General features: G+C 37.5%; 1 protein-coding gene across 1 annotated transcript; it reads left to right on the top strand.

The window, feature by feature from the left end:
• Positions 1–2,052: 2,052 nt before the first annotated feature.
• On the top strand, positions 2,053–14,522 carry CUNH2orf69 (chromosome unknown C2orf69 homolog). The gene is made up of 2 exons (XM_039221782.1): positions 2,053–2,481; positions 11,633–14,522. Exons 1-2 carry the CDS (start codon positions 2,143–2,145, stop codon positions 12,458–12,460), a joined length of 1,167 nt encoding a protein of 388 aa, XP_039077713.1. The 5' UTR covers positions 2,053–2,142; the 3' UTR covers positions 12,461–14,522.
• The last annotated feature ends 3,739 nt before the right edge of the window (positions 14,523–18,261 follow it).

The following is an 18,261-nucleotide window of genomic DNA, read 5'->3' as shown; positions in this document are numbered from 1 at the left end:
CTTTTCTTTTTTTTTTAGGGGAAGGGCAGAGAGAGGGAGAGAGAAAATCTTAAGTAGGCTCCATGCTGCGCAAAGCTTGACTCAGGGCTAAATCTCATGACCATGAGATCATGACCTCAGCCCAAATCAACAGTCAGATTGTTAACTGACTGAGCTACCCAAGCATCCTCTCCATCCTTTTCAACAGTGACAGTTTAAATTAAAAGGTCAACCTAAAAACAAGACTACATAAGCCAAAAACTGCATTTGGAGTACATGTACATGTTTGGGTTACTGGATTGCATTTCAGTAATCCTCTACCTAACAAGAGAAAGTAGCAGTATGTATGTGATTTGCAAAATAGAGTGAAGGCTGGTTTCCTAAATATGATTATATATTCATGATTATACAATTGGTCTCAGTTTCTTTTTAACCAGTGATTTTTGTGAAGCAGACCTAGGGGCTCCTAGGCGGCTCAGTCGGTTAAGTGTCCAACTTTGGCTCAGGTCATGATCTCATGGTTCATGGGCCCAAGCAGTGCATTGGGCTCTGTGCTGACAGCTAGCTCAGAACCTGGAGCCTGCTTCAGATTCTGTGTCTCCCTCTCTGTCTCTGACCCTCCCCTGCTCACGATGTCTCTCTCTCTCTCAGAAATAAACAAAATAAAAAGCAGACTTACTTAGTAATAATAATTAATTTTTCATTGGTTAAACTATTATGATGTCAGCTGGAACCCAATAATTTGGACCAGAGTAGGTTAGCATAGTACACCTCAATGAAGTCATTGAGTACCTATAAGAAAATTGTATTTTATCATTTATTCATTTCTGTTCTTACTTCAAGACTATTTGTTAATATTTGATATATGGAACAAAGAAAACAGTATGTGTAGTGAAACACATACATATATACAGTTTGTCTACACAGTTACAAGTCATTAGATAAAAGACATTTCAGAAAGTTACAAACCTAATCTTAAGCTTTTAGTATATGCAGGGCTGTATGACCTTAATCTTATGGGAACCAGGGAGGTTTTGGTTTTGCTTTTTTAAACTCTTTATGATTGAAATGCTCCTTTTTAGATTATTTGTAAACAAAGCAGATGTACAATGTGTGCTCAAGGCAGAAACAGCCCACATTTGAGGTTTTGCTGACGCTGGTAAATGTTAATGTACGGCTTGAGAATCCATGAGCAAGCCCACAAACACTAAAAGTTGAAAACTCCCTATATTGTATTAACTCCTGACCTACAGTAAGGCCTCAGTAAATGTTGGCTATAATTTTTACAGTCATCACTAATGTTGTCTCCTGTAGGGCTTTTTACAGTGCCTGGCCCAACAAGCACCTGAGGTTTAGAATACTGCACCTTCCTCTTACCCTTCCTGCCTTTAGCATACATTTGGCCAAACCTTACTCTTACACAACTGGCCACAGATGGTTGTTGGACACCTAACACTTTCCTACTGTCCGAACTGGTTTTTGAAAACCCTAAAATAACTAATCTCGTTGGCTGCAAACACCAGAGACAATTGTGTAACAGCTAATGCCTTGCCCCATTTTTCCTGTTCCAACTCAGTTGCCCCGTTCCTCAGGACCAGTTAAAGGTGCATTAGATTTCATATCTAACCACATTCTCATCAACCTAGAAATCTTCGTTTATCTACAAAGAAAACTCCAGCTTGTGATTCAACCATCAAAGAACGACAAAAAGAACCCCTTGACCTGCAAGGTGAACCTACCGAAACGGGAGTATAGCATACTCAACCCTCTCCCCAGCTCCTGGACAACGACCTTCGAGACACTCCTGCTGCTGCGCGTAAGGTACAACGCTGCCCTTGTTTCAGAGTCCATTCCCTCTTCGTTTGCTCTCCTCCAGCTCTTTACCAGACTTCCGTTCGAACTTCCCGGGAACAGCAGAACCCACCAATCACAAACGTCTTTCTCAGGGCCACGCCCCCACCGCCCCCTCCCGGAGCCGAGTCGGATCTCGCGCACACCCCTCCTTCTCTTACGCACGCTGCGCGCGGACGTCGGCCTCTGACGCTGTCATTGCCCCCGCGCCGAGTCCCGCCCGGGCCGCTCCAGGCGACCGTTGGGCGGCCTGCCGATGTCCCTCCCTCAGGACGTCCCCCCACCCCCGAACCGCTCTCGCGGCAGCGACCCATGTGGGAGTTCAGGCTCCTGCGGTCGCCACCGCTGCTGCTCCTCCTGCCGCAGCTCAGCCTCGGAATCGCCGCGTCCCGCTCGCAGGCCGACACCATGAACCTGGGCGGCGGCAGCGGTGCGCGGTTCTCCCAGTCGGCGGAGGGGCGCCGGCCGCAGTGCCTGCAGCTGTCCACGGTGCCGGGAGCTGAGCCGCAGCGCAGCAACGAGTTGCTCCTGCTGGCGGCGGAGACAGCCGGGGAGGGACTGGAACGGCGGGCCCTCCCTGGGGACCCGGCGAAGGAGGAGCCGCAGCCAGCGCCCCAGCATCACGTTGTCTATTTCCCGGGGGATGTGCAGGTAACCTGGGGCCTGCCTGGACACCTGTTCCTTCCTCGTGTGCAGATGCGAATTCCCTCAATTCCCCCCTCGTGCTAGTGCCTGGTTCCTTGCCTCTCCTGAACACACCCACCCATGCACGGCGTGGCTCTTCCGCTACTCCACAAAATCCAAAGCCGCCTCTGCCACACCCCTGACCCTCCGCTTCTGGAGCCACATAGGGAAGGTGTCCTTGGAGGGTTACGACCTCAAAAGAGCCAGCTGTTAGTCCAGGCTTCGACGGAGTGGAATTTGAGACCGAGGAATGAGACACACAATGTATATTCATTCTGTAACTTGGTTTCTCAAAAGTGGTGGTGGTGGTGGTGGTGGTGTGTGTGTGTGTGTGTTAGGAAACAGGGATGACATGTAGATTAATTTAGCACGTAGTGTTCTGAAAACGCTGGCAGTAATTAAAAAGCAAACAAGTAAAAAAAGACTACAAGGGTATATGACACATTCAGTAACCCTAGAAAGGGAGGGTGGGTGGAAGAAAGGGGACAGTAATTGCTAAGCATGTCAATATTTTGGTGCTCACCTAAATACTTTTGTTTTTGTATATGATTTTATCTTAATTATTTTTATAGCACCAGGCAAATATTTGTGGTTATTTTGTCCTGGAAAGCTGGGTCTTAATCTAGATCTTAATTCAGAACCTGGTTGTCTAATATGCCAGCCATTACTCATATATAATTTAAATCAGATAAAATAAATCAGGCTCACTAGCTACATTTCAAGTGCTCAGTAGCAGCTAAGGTTTATGTGTGCCCTAATGGACAGCACAAATACAGGGCATTTCCACTGAACATTTCCATCATCACAGAAAGTTCTGTTGGGTAGTGCTGATGTAGACAGCATGGCTTGCTAGACAACATGGCTACCATGAAACAATATTACTTTATTCTTTTTGAAATTGATGCTTTAAAATGATATAGTTACAAACTTTGTGCCTTGTGTCAAATAATAGTTAAGATAAATGTAGTCTTTTTTCCTGTTCTTAAAACAATTTACTGGTCTAATTGATTCCTAATAAAAACTATGAAAAAGCTAGTATTTAGATTTAAGACAGGATACTTAATTTACTCAGTTGATGCTCTGTTGCTCGGTTTGGGAAAACAGCATGACGTTGCTAACAGTGACTTCCAGAGATTTGAGGACCAGCTACTGTGTGCATCTATAATGATGATGATGATGATGATGGTAGTAATGATAACTAACCTTTATTGAGTACCTACTAAATGTAAGTGTACCGGCAGAATACAGTACAAGTCTTTGGATGAGGTCTGAGAAGTGCTAAATACACTTAGAGTAATACCTCCTTTCATTTTGACATCATCCATTTCCTAATGTAGCCTGGGATTCCATTAGCTTTTTGGATAGTGATACAGTGTTGATTCATGCAGAATGTGAAGTGCTTTAAAAACCCAGGTCCTTTAGAGAAGAATAGGATAATGCATCAAAAGGCTTTGAGGCCAGATTGCCTAGGTTTGAACCCTGATTCTGCACTTTTTAGCTATGAAATCTCTGGCCAATTGCAGCTATCTCAACTATAAAATAGGAATAATAATTTAGAAGATATCAATGAGGACTAACTGTGTGAATACCTAATGACTAACAGTTTCTTCTCTTCTTTCTGATGACCTTGTTTATTATTTGGCTTCCCTTGTGCTCAGTTTGTGGACTTTTCTACTCAACCTTTAGTCCCTTAGTAATCTCTTTCAGTCTTGTTGTTTTACACACTTATCTATACTCTGATGACCTTCAACATTTGGGTATGTAGCCTAAATACATTCCAGGAACTTTGGACTTACTAATCACATGCACCGTATTGCCTTTTGGATATTTAATAGATATTTCAGACATAACTCAAAGCAAACTTGGATCTTGGCTTTTTGCAAAATCTGTTCTTTTTGCAGTCTTCCTCATCTCAGTTAATGGAAGTTCTTTTTCAGTTGCTCAAGTTAGAAACCTCGAAGTTATTTTTTAGTAACGTCTCTTTGACACATCATATCTTACTCGATCAACAAAGTTGCTTCTCCTTCTAAGTTTATCTGGAAGTAAGCAGAATTATCAGTTTAAAATATAAGTCAATGGGCGCCTGGGTGGCCTAGTCAGTTGAGCATCCAACTTCGGCTCAAGTCATGATCTCGTGGTTCATAGGTTCAAGCCCCACATCAGGTTCTGTGCTGAATGCTTGCTCAGAGCCTGGAGCCTGCTTCAGATTCTGTGTCTCCTTCTCTTTGCCTCTTTCCCTCTCACACTCTGTCTCTCAAAAATAAATAAATGTAAAAAATTTATTAAAAAAATAAAATGGAAGTCAAATCATGCCTCACCACTGCTCAAAACTCTCCAATAGTTCCCCACGTCACTCAGAGTAAAAGCCAGAGAACTCTTTATGGCTTGCATGGCTCTTCACTATCTTTACCTTTTCCCATTATGTTGCTTTTCTGACTGTCTCCTTTTTCTGTTTTACTCTGCTGTAGCCACACCAGGATTCTAAATATCAGTCATAGTAGGCATACTTTATCTCAAAAACTTTGCACATATTGCCTGGAACACAGTCTTCTTGCAAATATCTTTAGGATTCATTACTTTACCTGTTTCAAGGCTGCTCAAAAGTTGCCTTCACAGTGAGGTCTTTTACGACCAACCTATTTAGTAATCACATATATGCACAGGATCCCTGTCAGCTTTTCTCTTTTATTTTTATCCATTTCATTTACTGTATCAGTTATTCATTTTGGTTTTTATCTGTCTTCCAACACTACAGTGTAAGTTTCATGTCTGTTTTCTTCACTAATATATTAATGATGCTTAGTGACTGGCATGCTATAAGTATTCAGTAGATAACTTGTTGAATGAAATGAATAAATGAATATATGTAAGTTGCTTTGAGCAATGCATGATGAACTGCTTGATAAATTTTGGTTATTATTATATGAAATGCTTTTGGGCTCAGATTTCCTCATCTGTATCTTTGTACTTAGTTCTTTTGAGCCTAATGTTTATCCATATGAAATTTACGCTGTTAAATACAGCTCATCTTTTTTATTGGTGCTTTTATAGAACCATTTGGTTTGTATCATATATGGATTAAATAAGCATTCTTTCTGTATCTTTATTCTTAATTTGGGGAAGTAGTGAACAGAATAGGACCAACACAACTTTATAGGGTACGATTAAAAGCTTTACGTCATGTTACAACAGATTTGGTATCAATTGGATCCGATTGGCCATGTAATTTTAAATGTTAATTATCATTACTTTCTTGATGTTCCTTTTGCAATCATTTTGTTTTTGTACGTCATTTTTTATTCTATACTTGTTATATTCTCATTTGACTTAACAGATGAGCTGAGAACATGGTAATTTATATTTCTTTAGGTGCTTTGAATTTGGAGGAATCAGTATTTTTTTTAAGTAGACACTTTCCAATTTTTTTGAGTTCCCTTGCTTTGTGAAGCCTCAGGATATAAAATTATACTTATCTCTTTTTTTTTTTAAGTATAAGCTTACAATTTGATGAATTTTGACAAATGTTACAATTATGTAACCAACACCACAAGCATGTTACACAACATCTCTATCACCCTAAAACGTACCCTTGTGTCCCACTTCTGTCAGTCTCTTCTCAGCCCCAGGCAACCAGTGATCTGCTTTCTTTAATTTTAGTTTTGCCTTTTCTAGATTTTCAATAATTTGGAAGTATAGTATGTAGTCTTGTTTCTGGTTTCTTTCAGTTAACATATAATGCTTTTGAAATTTATCATTACTGTTGCCTGTATCATTAGTGTGTTCCTTTTTATTAGTAAGTCATATTCTGTGTATGGATACACAGTAAACAGTAAACAATTTGTTTATTCATTCAGCACTTGGTGAACATTTGGTCATTTCCAATTTTACCTTTAAAGAAATTCTATTTTCCTAAAGGCTAGGATATGTAAATGACTATGCCCTAAGTATATGTCGTGGTAAGTAGAAGACTCACTTCTGTGTCACTCCTTCTCACACTACTACCACACTCATAACACTTCTGAAAGCTGATGTGTCAGGTTTTTCCCCATACCAGATTTTCCCCATATCCTCTTTTACGCTAGCTGGTATCCTTAATTCCGACAGTGTCCATCTGGAGTTAGTGTCACATTTCACAAGTTAAGGGCTCAGTCTCATAGGACTGTTCCCCCCACTTCAGATGCCAGTCCAAGTCCCAGGTTGTTACCTGTACTGCTGACCAACTGGCTATAAATTGGGCTTCCCATGACTCACTGCTTGGGTTCAGTTAATCTGCAGGAGCAGCTCACAGAACTTAGGGAAACAGCTTACTTACTGTTTACCCACTTATTATGAAAGGATGTGATGAAGGATACAGATGAGCATCTAGATGGAAGAGATGCATAGCATAAGGTATGTGGGAAGGAATATGGAGCTTCCATTCCCTCTCTCTGTGCACCATTCCCCTAGGACCTCCATGTGTTCACCAGGCTAGAAGCTACCCAAACACATATTTGTGGATTTTTTTAAAAAAATTTATTTTTAATATTTATTTCTGAGAGACTGATAGAGTGTGAGCAGGGGAGGGGCAGAGAGAGAGGGAGACACAGAATCTGAAGCAGGATCCAGGTTCTGAGCTGTCAGCACAGAGCCCAACGTGGGTTTCAAACCCATGGACTGTGAGATCATTCATGACCTGAGATGAAGTCAGACACTTAACCAACTGAGCCACCCACGAGCCCCATATTTGTGGATTTTTAAATGGAGGCTTCATTATATGGTCATGGTCAATCATTAACTCTGTTTTCCGGCCTCTCTTTTGAAAATGGAGAGTTGGACTGAAAGTTTCAAACTTCTAATCATGTCTTGGTCTTTTTGGTTGACCAGTTCCTATCCAGGAGTCCACCAAGAGTCATCTCATTAGAGCAAAGAGGTTCCTGTCACCCAGGAAATTCCAAGGGTTTTAGGAGCTCTGTGCAAAGAGCCAGGGGCAAGTATATATATGTATTCTATTTTGCACTTGATCATATGCCCTGGGGTTTCCTGTGCTTCTTGTCATGCAGCCTTCTTAGGCTGTTATGGTCCTTCTAGCTTGCTTCCTTGGGATGTCCACTTTATGCTCAACAAAGATGCCCCCTTCCCCCATTTTTGATGGAAGTACAGCTCGTATCCAATACAGTTATCCTTACTCTGCTGTAAGAATGGTCTACCTAGCTTAAAACTTTATCATGAATGTCTCCATGACATTTCCGTAAATGTCTATCTCCATGAATGTCTCTTTTTTTTTAAATATTTACTTATTTTGAGAGAAGAGAGTGTGCATGTGTAAAAGTGTGTGGGGGCAGGGGGGAGGGGGAGAGAGAGAATCCCAACCAGGCTTCATGCTGTCAGTGCAGAGCCTGACTCCCAGCCTGATCTCACCGAGATCATGACTTGAGCCGAAATCAAGAGTTGGACGCTCAACTGACTAAGCACCTAGGCGCCCCAAGAATGCTCTCTTATATATGTATTTGTATATGTATATACATATACATATATATGTATGTATATATGTATGTATGTATGTACACTAAAGAAAACTGGAATGCTAGACTCCAAAATTTTAATAATGATTACTTCTAACTGATGGCTTTATGGAGGGTTTTTCTATCTTCCTTATACCTTTGTATATAGACTGAAATTTTTATAGTGAATATTTTATTAGTTTTAGTTTTTCAGTAGAAAAATATGCATATTGTTAAAAATTCAGTTTCTTTATGTTATACATCGGTAAGTAAATCTCCTTTTCATCCCACTCTCCAGTCTCCCCCATTTCTCTTCCCCAAGGCTACCATTGTTACCTTCCAGAGACATTTATGCCAATGCAAACGTTTTTAAAAAACACAAATGGTAGCATAGCATACAGTAGATTTTTAGCCCTTATTTTACAACCTATATGAGTACTCAGACATGCCTATTCTTTTGAAACAAATAAATAACCTTACATACTTAAAATATTTATGCATATATGCAAGTATACCACTGAGATAAATTCCTAAAAGTGGAGTTACTAGGTCAGAAGAGAAGTGCATTTAAAATTGTTCAACATAGGGGTTCCTGGATGGCTTAGTTGATTAAGCATCCAACTTCAGCTCAGGTCATGATCTCATGGTTTGTGAGTTCGAGCCCCGCATTGGGCTCTGTGGTGACAGCTTAGAACCCGGAGCCTGCTGTGGATTCTGTGTCTCCCTCTCTTTCTGCCCCTCCCCTGCTCATATTGTCTGTCTCTCAAAAATGAATAAACATTACAAAAAAAACCTTTTTAAATCTAAAATTGTTCAACATACATAGTTATGGCTGTTAGCTAGTTGTATTCAGTCAACTAGCAAATGTTGTTGACTCTACTTTCAAAATATGTTCAGAGTCTGACCACTTTTTACCACCTTCATTTATTTCTACTACCACTTTTATTCAAACTACCATCTCTTATCAGGATTATCCTTCAGTAGTCTCCTCCTGGTCTCCCTGCTTCAACTCCTGATCCTTCAACATAGGAGCCAGAGTAATCCTTTTCAAACATAAATTGTTTCAGCCCTCTGCTCCAAATCCTATCAAGCAAAAGCCAAAGTCCTCACACCTCCTCTCCTCCCCAACAATCTCTCTGACCTTGACTCTTTCTGTTTGTTCCCGCTACTGGAGCTATGGTGTCTTGGCTGTACCAAACATGCTTCCACTTCAAGGCCTTTTGCAGTTGCAGTTCCTTTTGCCTGAAATATCATGATTCACTCCCTTGGTTCCTTCTGGTCTTTTTCAAGTAGCTGCCTTATTGGAGACCACCCTGTGTTTCAAATAAGAATCTTCTACCCTCTCCAAAGCCTTGTATTCTTTTTGCCCTGCTTTTTAAAAATTTTACTCCACTGCACTTAACTACCAACTAATGTTTTATCCTACTAGCCGCTGTGGCTATTGACCACTTGAAAGGTTAGTCTAATCAAGGAATGAAACTTTTAATTATATTTAACTTTAAACTGAAATCTAAAAGATGATACTTAATTCAGTTCCTAGAAAACTTTTAAGTATATTTGAACAACTTGGATATATGAGTCTACTTTTTTGACTGTAAATTTTATGAAATCTAAATTCAGATCTAGTATTTCCAATGAAAATTTAGCATCCAAATTGAGATGTGCTATAAGTGTAAAATACACACCGGATTTCACAGACTTCATAAGAAAAAGAAATGTAATCTCTCAGTAGTTTTTTTTTTTTTATAATGGTGACATGTTGAAATTATAATATTTTATATATATTGGGCTTAAAATATATTATTAAAGATAGTTTCACCTGTTAACTTTTTACTTTTTAAAAGGTAGCTACTAGAAATGTGTGGATCATGTTATATTTCTGTTGGACAGTGTTGCTCTGTTTATTTATACAGTTGTTTACTGTTTTCCTCTGTACTAAAATGTGAGCTCCATGTGGGCAGGAGTTTAGTCTGTTGTGATCCATACCCAATCAGTAGGAACCCAATAAATTTCATAAAATAAATGAATAAATCTGAATGAATCTCCTCTTTTTTAAAAAAAGCTACTATGAATAAAAATTAAAAGGAAAACAAAATTTACATGCATATCCTAGAACCTGAGCAAAAAGTTATTACTATATATAGAATGCTTATAGATCCAAATAAAAAAGGCCAAAGTTATAAATAGACACAATTAGAAATCCAGATCCCTAATAAATATATAAACAAAATTTCAACTTCATTCAGATTTTCAATAAATCCAAGTTAGAATAAGCTATGCTTTGCAGAAGAAATTGAACGAAGATAGAAGAAAAGTTATACATACCTCTCTGGAAGACAGTATTGTAGTCTGTATAACTAATCTTTTTTTTTTTTTTTTTTTATGTTTATTTTTGAGAGAGAGAGAGAGAGAGAGACAGAGTGTGAGCAGGGAAGGGGCAGAGACAGAGGGAAACACAGAATCTGAAGCAGGCTCTAGGCTCCATGCTGTCAGCACAGAGCCTGATGCAGGGCTTGAACCCACAAACCTTTGAGATCATGACCTGAGCCGAAGTTGGCACTTCACCGACAGCCACCCAAGTGCCCCTAACTAATCTTAAATTATGAGTATTTTTTGACCCAGTTTTTCCATATCCAGGAACTTATTCTTAAAGACGTAATCACAGATGTATAAAAAGATTTTTCTATTAACGTCCATTGCAGCTTTGTACAGATGAAAACCTGAACAATGCAGGAGTTAGGGGAACTGACCCCCCACACAGTTGAAAATCTACATATAACTTTTGATTCCCCCCAAATTTAATTACTAATAGCTTACTGTTGTCTGGAAGCCTTACTGATAATGTAAACAGCCAATTAACGCACATTTTGTATATTATATGCTGTATTCTTACAATACAGTGACATTTTTCTTAAGAAAATGTTAAGGTGGTACCTGGCTAGCTCAGTAGGTGAAACAGGCAACTCTTGTTCTCAGGGTTACGGGTTCGAGCCCTACACTGGGTGTAGACATTACTTAACATCTTTTTTTTTAAAAAAAAGATTCTATTAAAATCATAAGAGACAATACATTCACAGTTTACTGTATTTATAGGAAAAAACTCGCTTATAAGTGGACCGTCACAGATTGAATGCATGTTGTTGAAGGGTTAACTGTATTTAATACCAAAATGAAATAAAACTTAGCATTCAGGTCGTTCCAGGGAGATGGGGGTTCAGAGTAACAGCTTTAAAGGGAAAGTATTTTTAAAGTTATGTTTTGGTCAAAAAGTCTGCTTAATAAACCAGTTTTTATTTTCAGTTAATATGTTAGGAATAGGAGACTGCATACTAAATAACATTATTTAAAATTATTTATAATCCTCTTAAGGTAAGTTTTATTTTTAAATTTCTGTGCTATTTAGCTGTATCTCATAACCCTGTCTTTTGATGGATTTTGGGTTTAAACTGTTAAAATGATTTGTTTAAAACCTTATGATCAGAAAGTAATGACAGATTTATAGTTTTCATTTCTAGTATGTTAACCATTGGTCATATAACATCCCAACTTCCTCCATAATAAAAATGGGAAACTATTTTGTGGAAATATTTTTATGTAAATATGTATTTAATGCTTGTTTCATCTTTTTTACCTTTCAGAATTACCATGAAATAATGACTCGTCATCCTGAGAATTATCAGTGGGAAAACTGGAGTCTAGAAAATGTGGCCAACATTTTAGCCCACCGGTTCCCCAATAGTTACATTTGGGTGATAAAGTGTTCCCGAATGCATTTGCACAAATTCAGCTGCTATGATAATTTTGTGAAAAGTAATATGTTTGGTGCTCCAGAACACAATACTGACTTTGGAGCTTTTAAGCACCTTCATATGTTATTAGTTAATGCTTTTAACTTAAGTCAGAGCAGTTTGTTTTCAAAGAAGAATGGGAAAGATTTGAATCAGGACTCCAGAGCATCCAATTGTAGTTCCAGTTCTTCTCACACTACTAATGGTTGCCAGGGAGAAAAAGAGAGGACCTGTGAAAAATTTGATGAGTCCACCATGAGTTTTTACCCTCCATCACTAAATGGTGCTTCTTTTACTTTGATTGGATTCAGCAAAGGTTGTGTTGTTTTGAATCAATTGCTTTTTGAATTAAAAGAAGCCAGGAAAGACAAGAACATAGATGCTTTTATCAAAAGCATAAGAACAATGTACTGGTTGGATGGTGGTCATTCTGGAGGAAGCAATACTTGGGTTACTTATCCAGAAGTCTTGAAAGAATTTGCACAAACAGGAATTATTGTTCATACCCATGTAACACCTTACCAAGTATGTGATCCAATGAGATCTTGGATTGGAAAGGAACACAAGAAATTTGTTCAGATACTTGGAGATTTTGGCATGCAAGTGACTAGCCAAATTCATTTTGCAAATGAAGCTCCTTCCATAGAGAATCACTTCAGGGTTCATGAAGTATTTTGAGACTACAAGAACATTAATGTACTTGTTAAGAAGAAAAGAATCACTTTGAGTGTTAATATTCAGATAGTGAGATCTAATTCATAGATGCACTGTCAGTTTTTCTGGGGGCTGGGGGGAGGACGCACACATTCCTAAAGAGTATAATGTGCAGTAGTTTTCCTTGCTTGTGAATGTTAACAGTTTTTAATTTGGATTGGGTTAGAATTAGTTCATTTGAAAAGTAAAAGGTGATTTGTGATAATCCTACAAGGAGATACAAAACCCTTAAGAATGAAAGTTATGATACAGGCCTTCTAACAGGTAATGAAAATTGTTATTGTTGGAAATAGTTTATTTTCTGAATAGTAATGTTTGGAACTAATTTTGGTGACACTAACGGTAATTAGCTATTTTGGCACTCAAAACTCCATTTTTCTTCAAATAAAGCAAAGGCACACTGATGTTTTCAATAATTTTCAAATAGCCATACCCTGCTTCTTATGTTTTATAAACTCATAGTCATTCTTCAATGTGCCACCAAGTGTTTTTTCTCAAGAGTCAAAATGTATGTTTCCAAATTTCCAAAAACACGTAGTAGTGTACAGTTGGTTTTTGAAAACATTACACTTAAGCACTGTGGCTTAATTTTTAATTGACAACTTTTAGATAAGACATTTTGGAGTTTGTTGACTCTTGGCCAAAAACCAGTTCTTTTGGAAAATTGTTTTATATAGAACATAATTAGGGATATGCGTAAAAATATACTACAGATTTAAAATCTTTTCATCATATCAGTCTTTTGAAAGAGATCAACTTAGGTGAAATAAATATATAACACTCTATTTGTTAACTGCTCTATTGAAAAGGAGGCAGATTCTATACATCTAGAAGCTTGATTTTGTCTGCCAAAAGAAAGCAGCTCTCTTTGGCCAAAATGCAAAATTATATTGCTGTAAGAAAAGTTACAAGGGAAAGTTTGAAGACACAAATGATTTAGTTTTGGCTCAAAAACTGAATTTGCTTAACACTGCTACATAATTTGGGTGAGGTTTCCTTCTGCCTGTTTTTCTTGACCTAGATAAATACATTTTGAGAAACCAAGATCTGATGAATGTCAACCAACATTGACAGCTATATGATTAAAATAAAAGGTGAGCAGTCACTTTTTTATTACTCATTAATAATTAGCTTTTTCAGGTCATGAATTAAGCAAGGATTGCCACTTTCAGACTGATAAAACAAAAAGACACTGAAGCTTAATATCTTAATAACCCAGAGGACCTAAATTTATAAAATATAGAATTAAAATGTTAATCTCTTGGTTTCTTCCCAGAATTATATTTTAATAACTATATAATACATTCCAAATACTTATAAGAATTTTTGCTTACCAAATGCTTAGAAATAACATCCCTTAATTCTATAAAGTACAGAATACTATCTTAAATTTTTAAGGACAAGGTAGTTTCTATTGGTTCAGTTTCTTTAAATACCCGTTTTTGAGACCAAAAACTCCCAATAAGGAAACAAGTCAGCCCGATTCCAGCATTTTATTACCTAATTTTAAAGTACTATGATGATTGGATGGCTTCTTTCAATGTTTAATAATCCTTGGTTAAACTCATGTGTATCTCATGTTAAGTAGCTGAGTTACTGAACGCACTACCACGGGGGGAAGGAAAGGCACTTATTTCACAGGATTAGCTAGAATGGAGAAGTGGGACTTTTAGCAGAAGGATTCATCTAAAAAATCTGGGTTCTTTAGTTGTCTAGTCCTATGACTGCTTAATGATAATTGTTATGTGTTCCCTGGAACTGCCGCTACAACAGGAGAGTGTTGAAAGTAGAAATATTTTCTTGAATGAAACTATATTCCAGTTGATCCATATTCAAATATTTATGACTTCCAATTTGTTCCTTCTCTGCATTTGTTTAAAACTATTGTAAACGTTAGTGTATCCCTTTGGATTGTGCCTTTGTGTTTGTGTCATGAGAATCAACTGAGAAGTCATACAGATAATGTGAAAGTTGTTACCGCCACAGCATGAATGTACAGTTGTATTAAATTTAATCCGGAGAAGTCTGTTTGGATGTGCTTTATATTACTAGATTTGTGAAAATGTTAGATTGTTACTTGGAAGGAAGTGATTTCTCTTCACTTTGCCAGTTTAGGTTTGTATATGTTTTCATTAACCTTCTATGTCTTTTCATATGAGCCACTTTGAGCCTTTCCTGTAAAAATACATTTCTTCTCTCCTTTAAGTTGCCCCACAAAAATTTGCTTTATTTCCATTTCTTTTGCTGAATTTCTTGGGGGAAAATATCTCTCAAAAATAAGTAGGTTTTTCCTTTCATGTGCTAATCATTTCAGGTATCTGTATTTCTTTTGCTCTCCTTAAGAGTCTTAGTTAAAATACAGTGTGGTCTGCTTTTCATTTATTCATGTGATGATATCTAAGCACCCGCCCAAGGCAAGAAAGATCTAGGCACAGACAAAACAGTCTCAAGCATTTGAGTATGGAAATATGTAATAGACTAAGGCTTAAAAGTGAAAATATGAAACAAAAGGTAGTATTCTTAAGAGCTATTCTGTTATACTTCATTTAAGGGCTTTGGAGGGTAAGATCGACACACAGATAGACCTCATCTGTAAATTCAGATTGGTCTAGTAGCTCTTAGTGGTAAAGACAGACAGTCACTTAGGATAGTCATTTTAGTATCCCATTTAATGGAGCTTTTAGAAATAGAATACAACCTAGGTGTATTTAAAACCCCAACACATAGCCTGTGTGCTTGCAGCAAGACTACGGTAACAGCAGGGATGTGTGAGTGACTGCTGGTCAGCAGCAGCTCCTCACCACATCTTATCTTAGCACTGGAGGAAGGAGTCCCAGCAGCATGGCTCCACCCCCACGCACACCTCACTCCAGCTTCCTGCATTTTGCTTTTCATCAACATCTCAGTTCAGCTTAAATGTGTGTTGGCAACTTCAGATAGGTGAGAGAAAAGCCTCCTTACCAAGGTTCTTTCCAAATGTTTCCTTAGCTGCTCTTCAAAAGGGTGGAAAGAACAAAAGAAGCCTTGTTGACTTTATTTCCCTTTTAAAAACTATGAGTGACAATTATTAAATCAGTTACTGAATAATAGAATTCCAATGTAACTATGTGCCAAGACAAACACTGTTAGTGTTCATGATAAACTAATACAGTCTAACACATGTATTTAAAAGAGTTGTTTTGAAAGAATGAGAGGGGCCAAAAGAAACAAAAAATAATACACAACTACATATTCCAGTCTGCCCATCTAACTTGTCTAACTTCTTTCCAAAGGCAATCACTATCACTGGTTTCTTGTGATATATCCTAGCATATATGCATCTATTCATATACAAATAAATGTTTACTTACAGCAAGCCTTTATTTTACACAAATGGCAATATACTAACTATATCCATAGTTTCTAACCTTTTTCTCATTTAATTGGAAAAAATTCTTGCTGGTACTACAATACCTCTGTCTCATTGTTTGACTGCAAAGTATTCCATTTTCTATTACACTCTGTTGTTTACTTATTTGTTAGTCTTGCTTTGTATACCTTATCTGTGTGGTACAATGAGTGGTACAGTGACAAGTTTTGCTGACAGAGGAAAAAAAATTTCTTTGTGTATCAGGTCAAGCCCCCAAACTGTAGTCAAAGAATAACAAAAGAGCTGAGCTGCACCTGAGGGAGAAAACATGGAGAATTACTGATCTGGTTACCACAAATGTAATTCCAGTGTCTATCACCTAGCTGTATATGCCTGGACAATCACTTAAGCAATATGGATTGATAAAATGATTTCTAAGATCCCGTTCAGCAATAAAGTTATAAGATTTGGAATTCCTGAGAAGTTGCAGCTAACACATACTGTTTAATATATATATTGAAAACATCTCATTTGGTCTCAATCAGGTCAACAAAAAAGATAAATGCAAAGTAAACAAGACTCTAACATTAAAAATTATGACCAAGGAAATAATTTTAAAACTTCCCTAAGGGTTCACTTCTAGTTTTATAGATATTATAATTTAATACTGCCACAAGAGCCACCCCAAATCTAAAAGCTAGCACCAGCCATCAACTGTCCCTGCCCTGGAATTATCTCTGTAATTTTGTAGCAACCCTGTAAAGTGGAAGTATAAAGATGAGGAAAATAAGCTTCAGAAAGATTAAGTTATTTAACTTGCCTAAGGTCATGGAGTGTGCTTCCTAAATAAACAAACTGATTAAAATGAATATTCATTGGGAAGATTATAATTTGTTTTACTTCCAAGTTTTCTACATGACTCTGGATATATACTCTGCACTGATTCTCTTTCTGGTTTTTTTAAAAAGAGGCAAAACCAAGGAAGGTTTATTAAAAATCTGACCATAAATACTGTTCAAACTAACAGAGGTTTTCTCTTTTTTTTCTTCCCAAAGGAAAAGGAATCATTAAAGAATTTCTTTGCTTAATCTAAGAAGTAACCAAATCTAGTAATTAAATCTGGCTAATGTGACAACTGCTTTTCTTACAGACTGTCTTTTTACTTTTGTTGACCTGAGTAACTTCAATCTCTCTCCCCAAAGGCACCTAGGAAGTTCAGAATGATTTTTTATATACTTTTCCATTCTTATTTATTGTAATCTGTTTTTTATACCTGAAATTAATCCAACTCCAAACACAGCATATGAATGGATAAATTACTTTAACAAAAAATTATTTTGTCCATTATTAAAATGCACCAACTTGATGCACTCAGATTGCTTTAGATGAACACATTTGTGTTCAGTAAATATATCTGGTCTTTTTTCAATGAAATTGCAATATAATTACAAAGAATAACACAGATCCACATACAATGGCTCATTGTCTTTGATAATGACAACATTATTGGGATGTCTCCTGTATTTGTTCTTAAAAAAAGAATTTTTCTCTTTAAAAAGAGGTGGAAAAGCATTTAGTGGGGAAAACTAATTGAGCTGAGATTTAGCTGTAGGTATAAATTAAAACAGATTTGAACATTTTCTGACATTGAATAAGTGAAAAAAAGGGGCAGCCCTGACTCCTACTGAGTGCCGAAAAAAATCAGGATCAGACAACGTTTTAGACAAGTCACAAAACTAATAATCCAAATACTACCATCTAATCCAGTTGTTGTCAATCCTAACTGTACATCAAAACAACCTATGAAGTCTACCAGATATAGATACTATATCAAACCCCAAACATACCGAATCAAAGTCTACAAAGTTGGAGCCTAGATCTGTATGTTTTAAAAAGCTCAAAGGAGAAAGACATCGCTGGCTGCTCATCTTTTTTTCCTAGTCTGAATCCTAATTTTAAAAATTATCCATGCTGTCCTCATGTTTAGCTCATGCAGAGGAAGAGGATTCTACTTAGAAGCTCTGGGAGATGCAACTGGTCTAAGGGTTACTCCTTCCATTTCCCAGTGACTGGCTCAGGAGTAGACAGGTCTAAGCCACTTTAGATCAATGAGACCCTGGGAAAGCTTTTGCATACTAAGAGAAGGCCCTTGGATTCCAGCCTGACTCCTCCACAGCATGTAAATGAAGAAGCACATGGCTCCAACTGCTATTGGCAATCATCCCATGACCACGAGGGTAGCCAGCCTTAAGATGATGCCAGTGCTGCATTTGAAAATGGGAGAAACAACCCTAGAGGTTTTTGGTGACACCACTGAATCATTGGATCAGAAATAGTGAAGCCCATTCTATCGTAGACCACGTGTATAATGATTCAGTATATTTTATTAAGTCACTTTATTATTTTTTTAAGTTTA

This window comes from Hyaena hyaena, unplaced genomic scaffold, assembly GCF_003009895.1.
Source record: "Hyaena hyaena isolate Hyena2069 unplaced genomic scaffold, ASM300989v1 scaffold_1009, whole genome shotgun sequence".
Classification (NCBI taxonomy): Eukaryota; Metazoa; Chordata; class Mammalia; order Carnivora; family Hyaenidae; genus Hyaena; species Hyaena hyaena.
The sequence above is the reverse complement of the archived record's forward strand: the minus strand, read 5'-3'. Positions and strand labels throughout refer to the sequence as shown.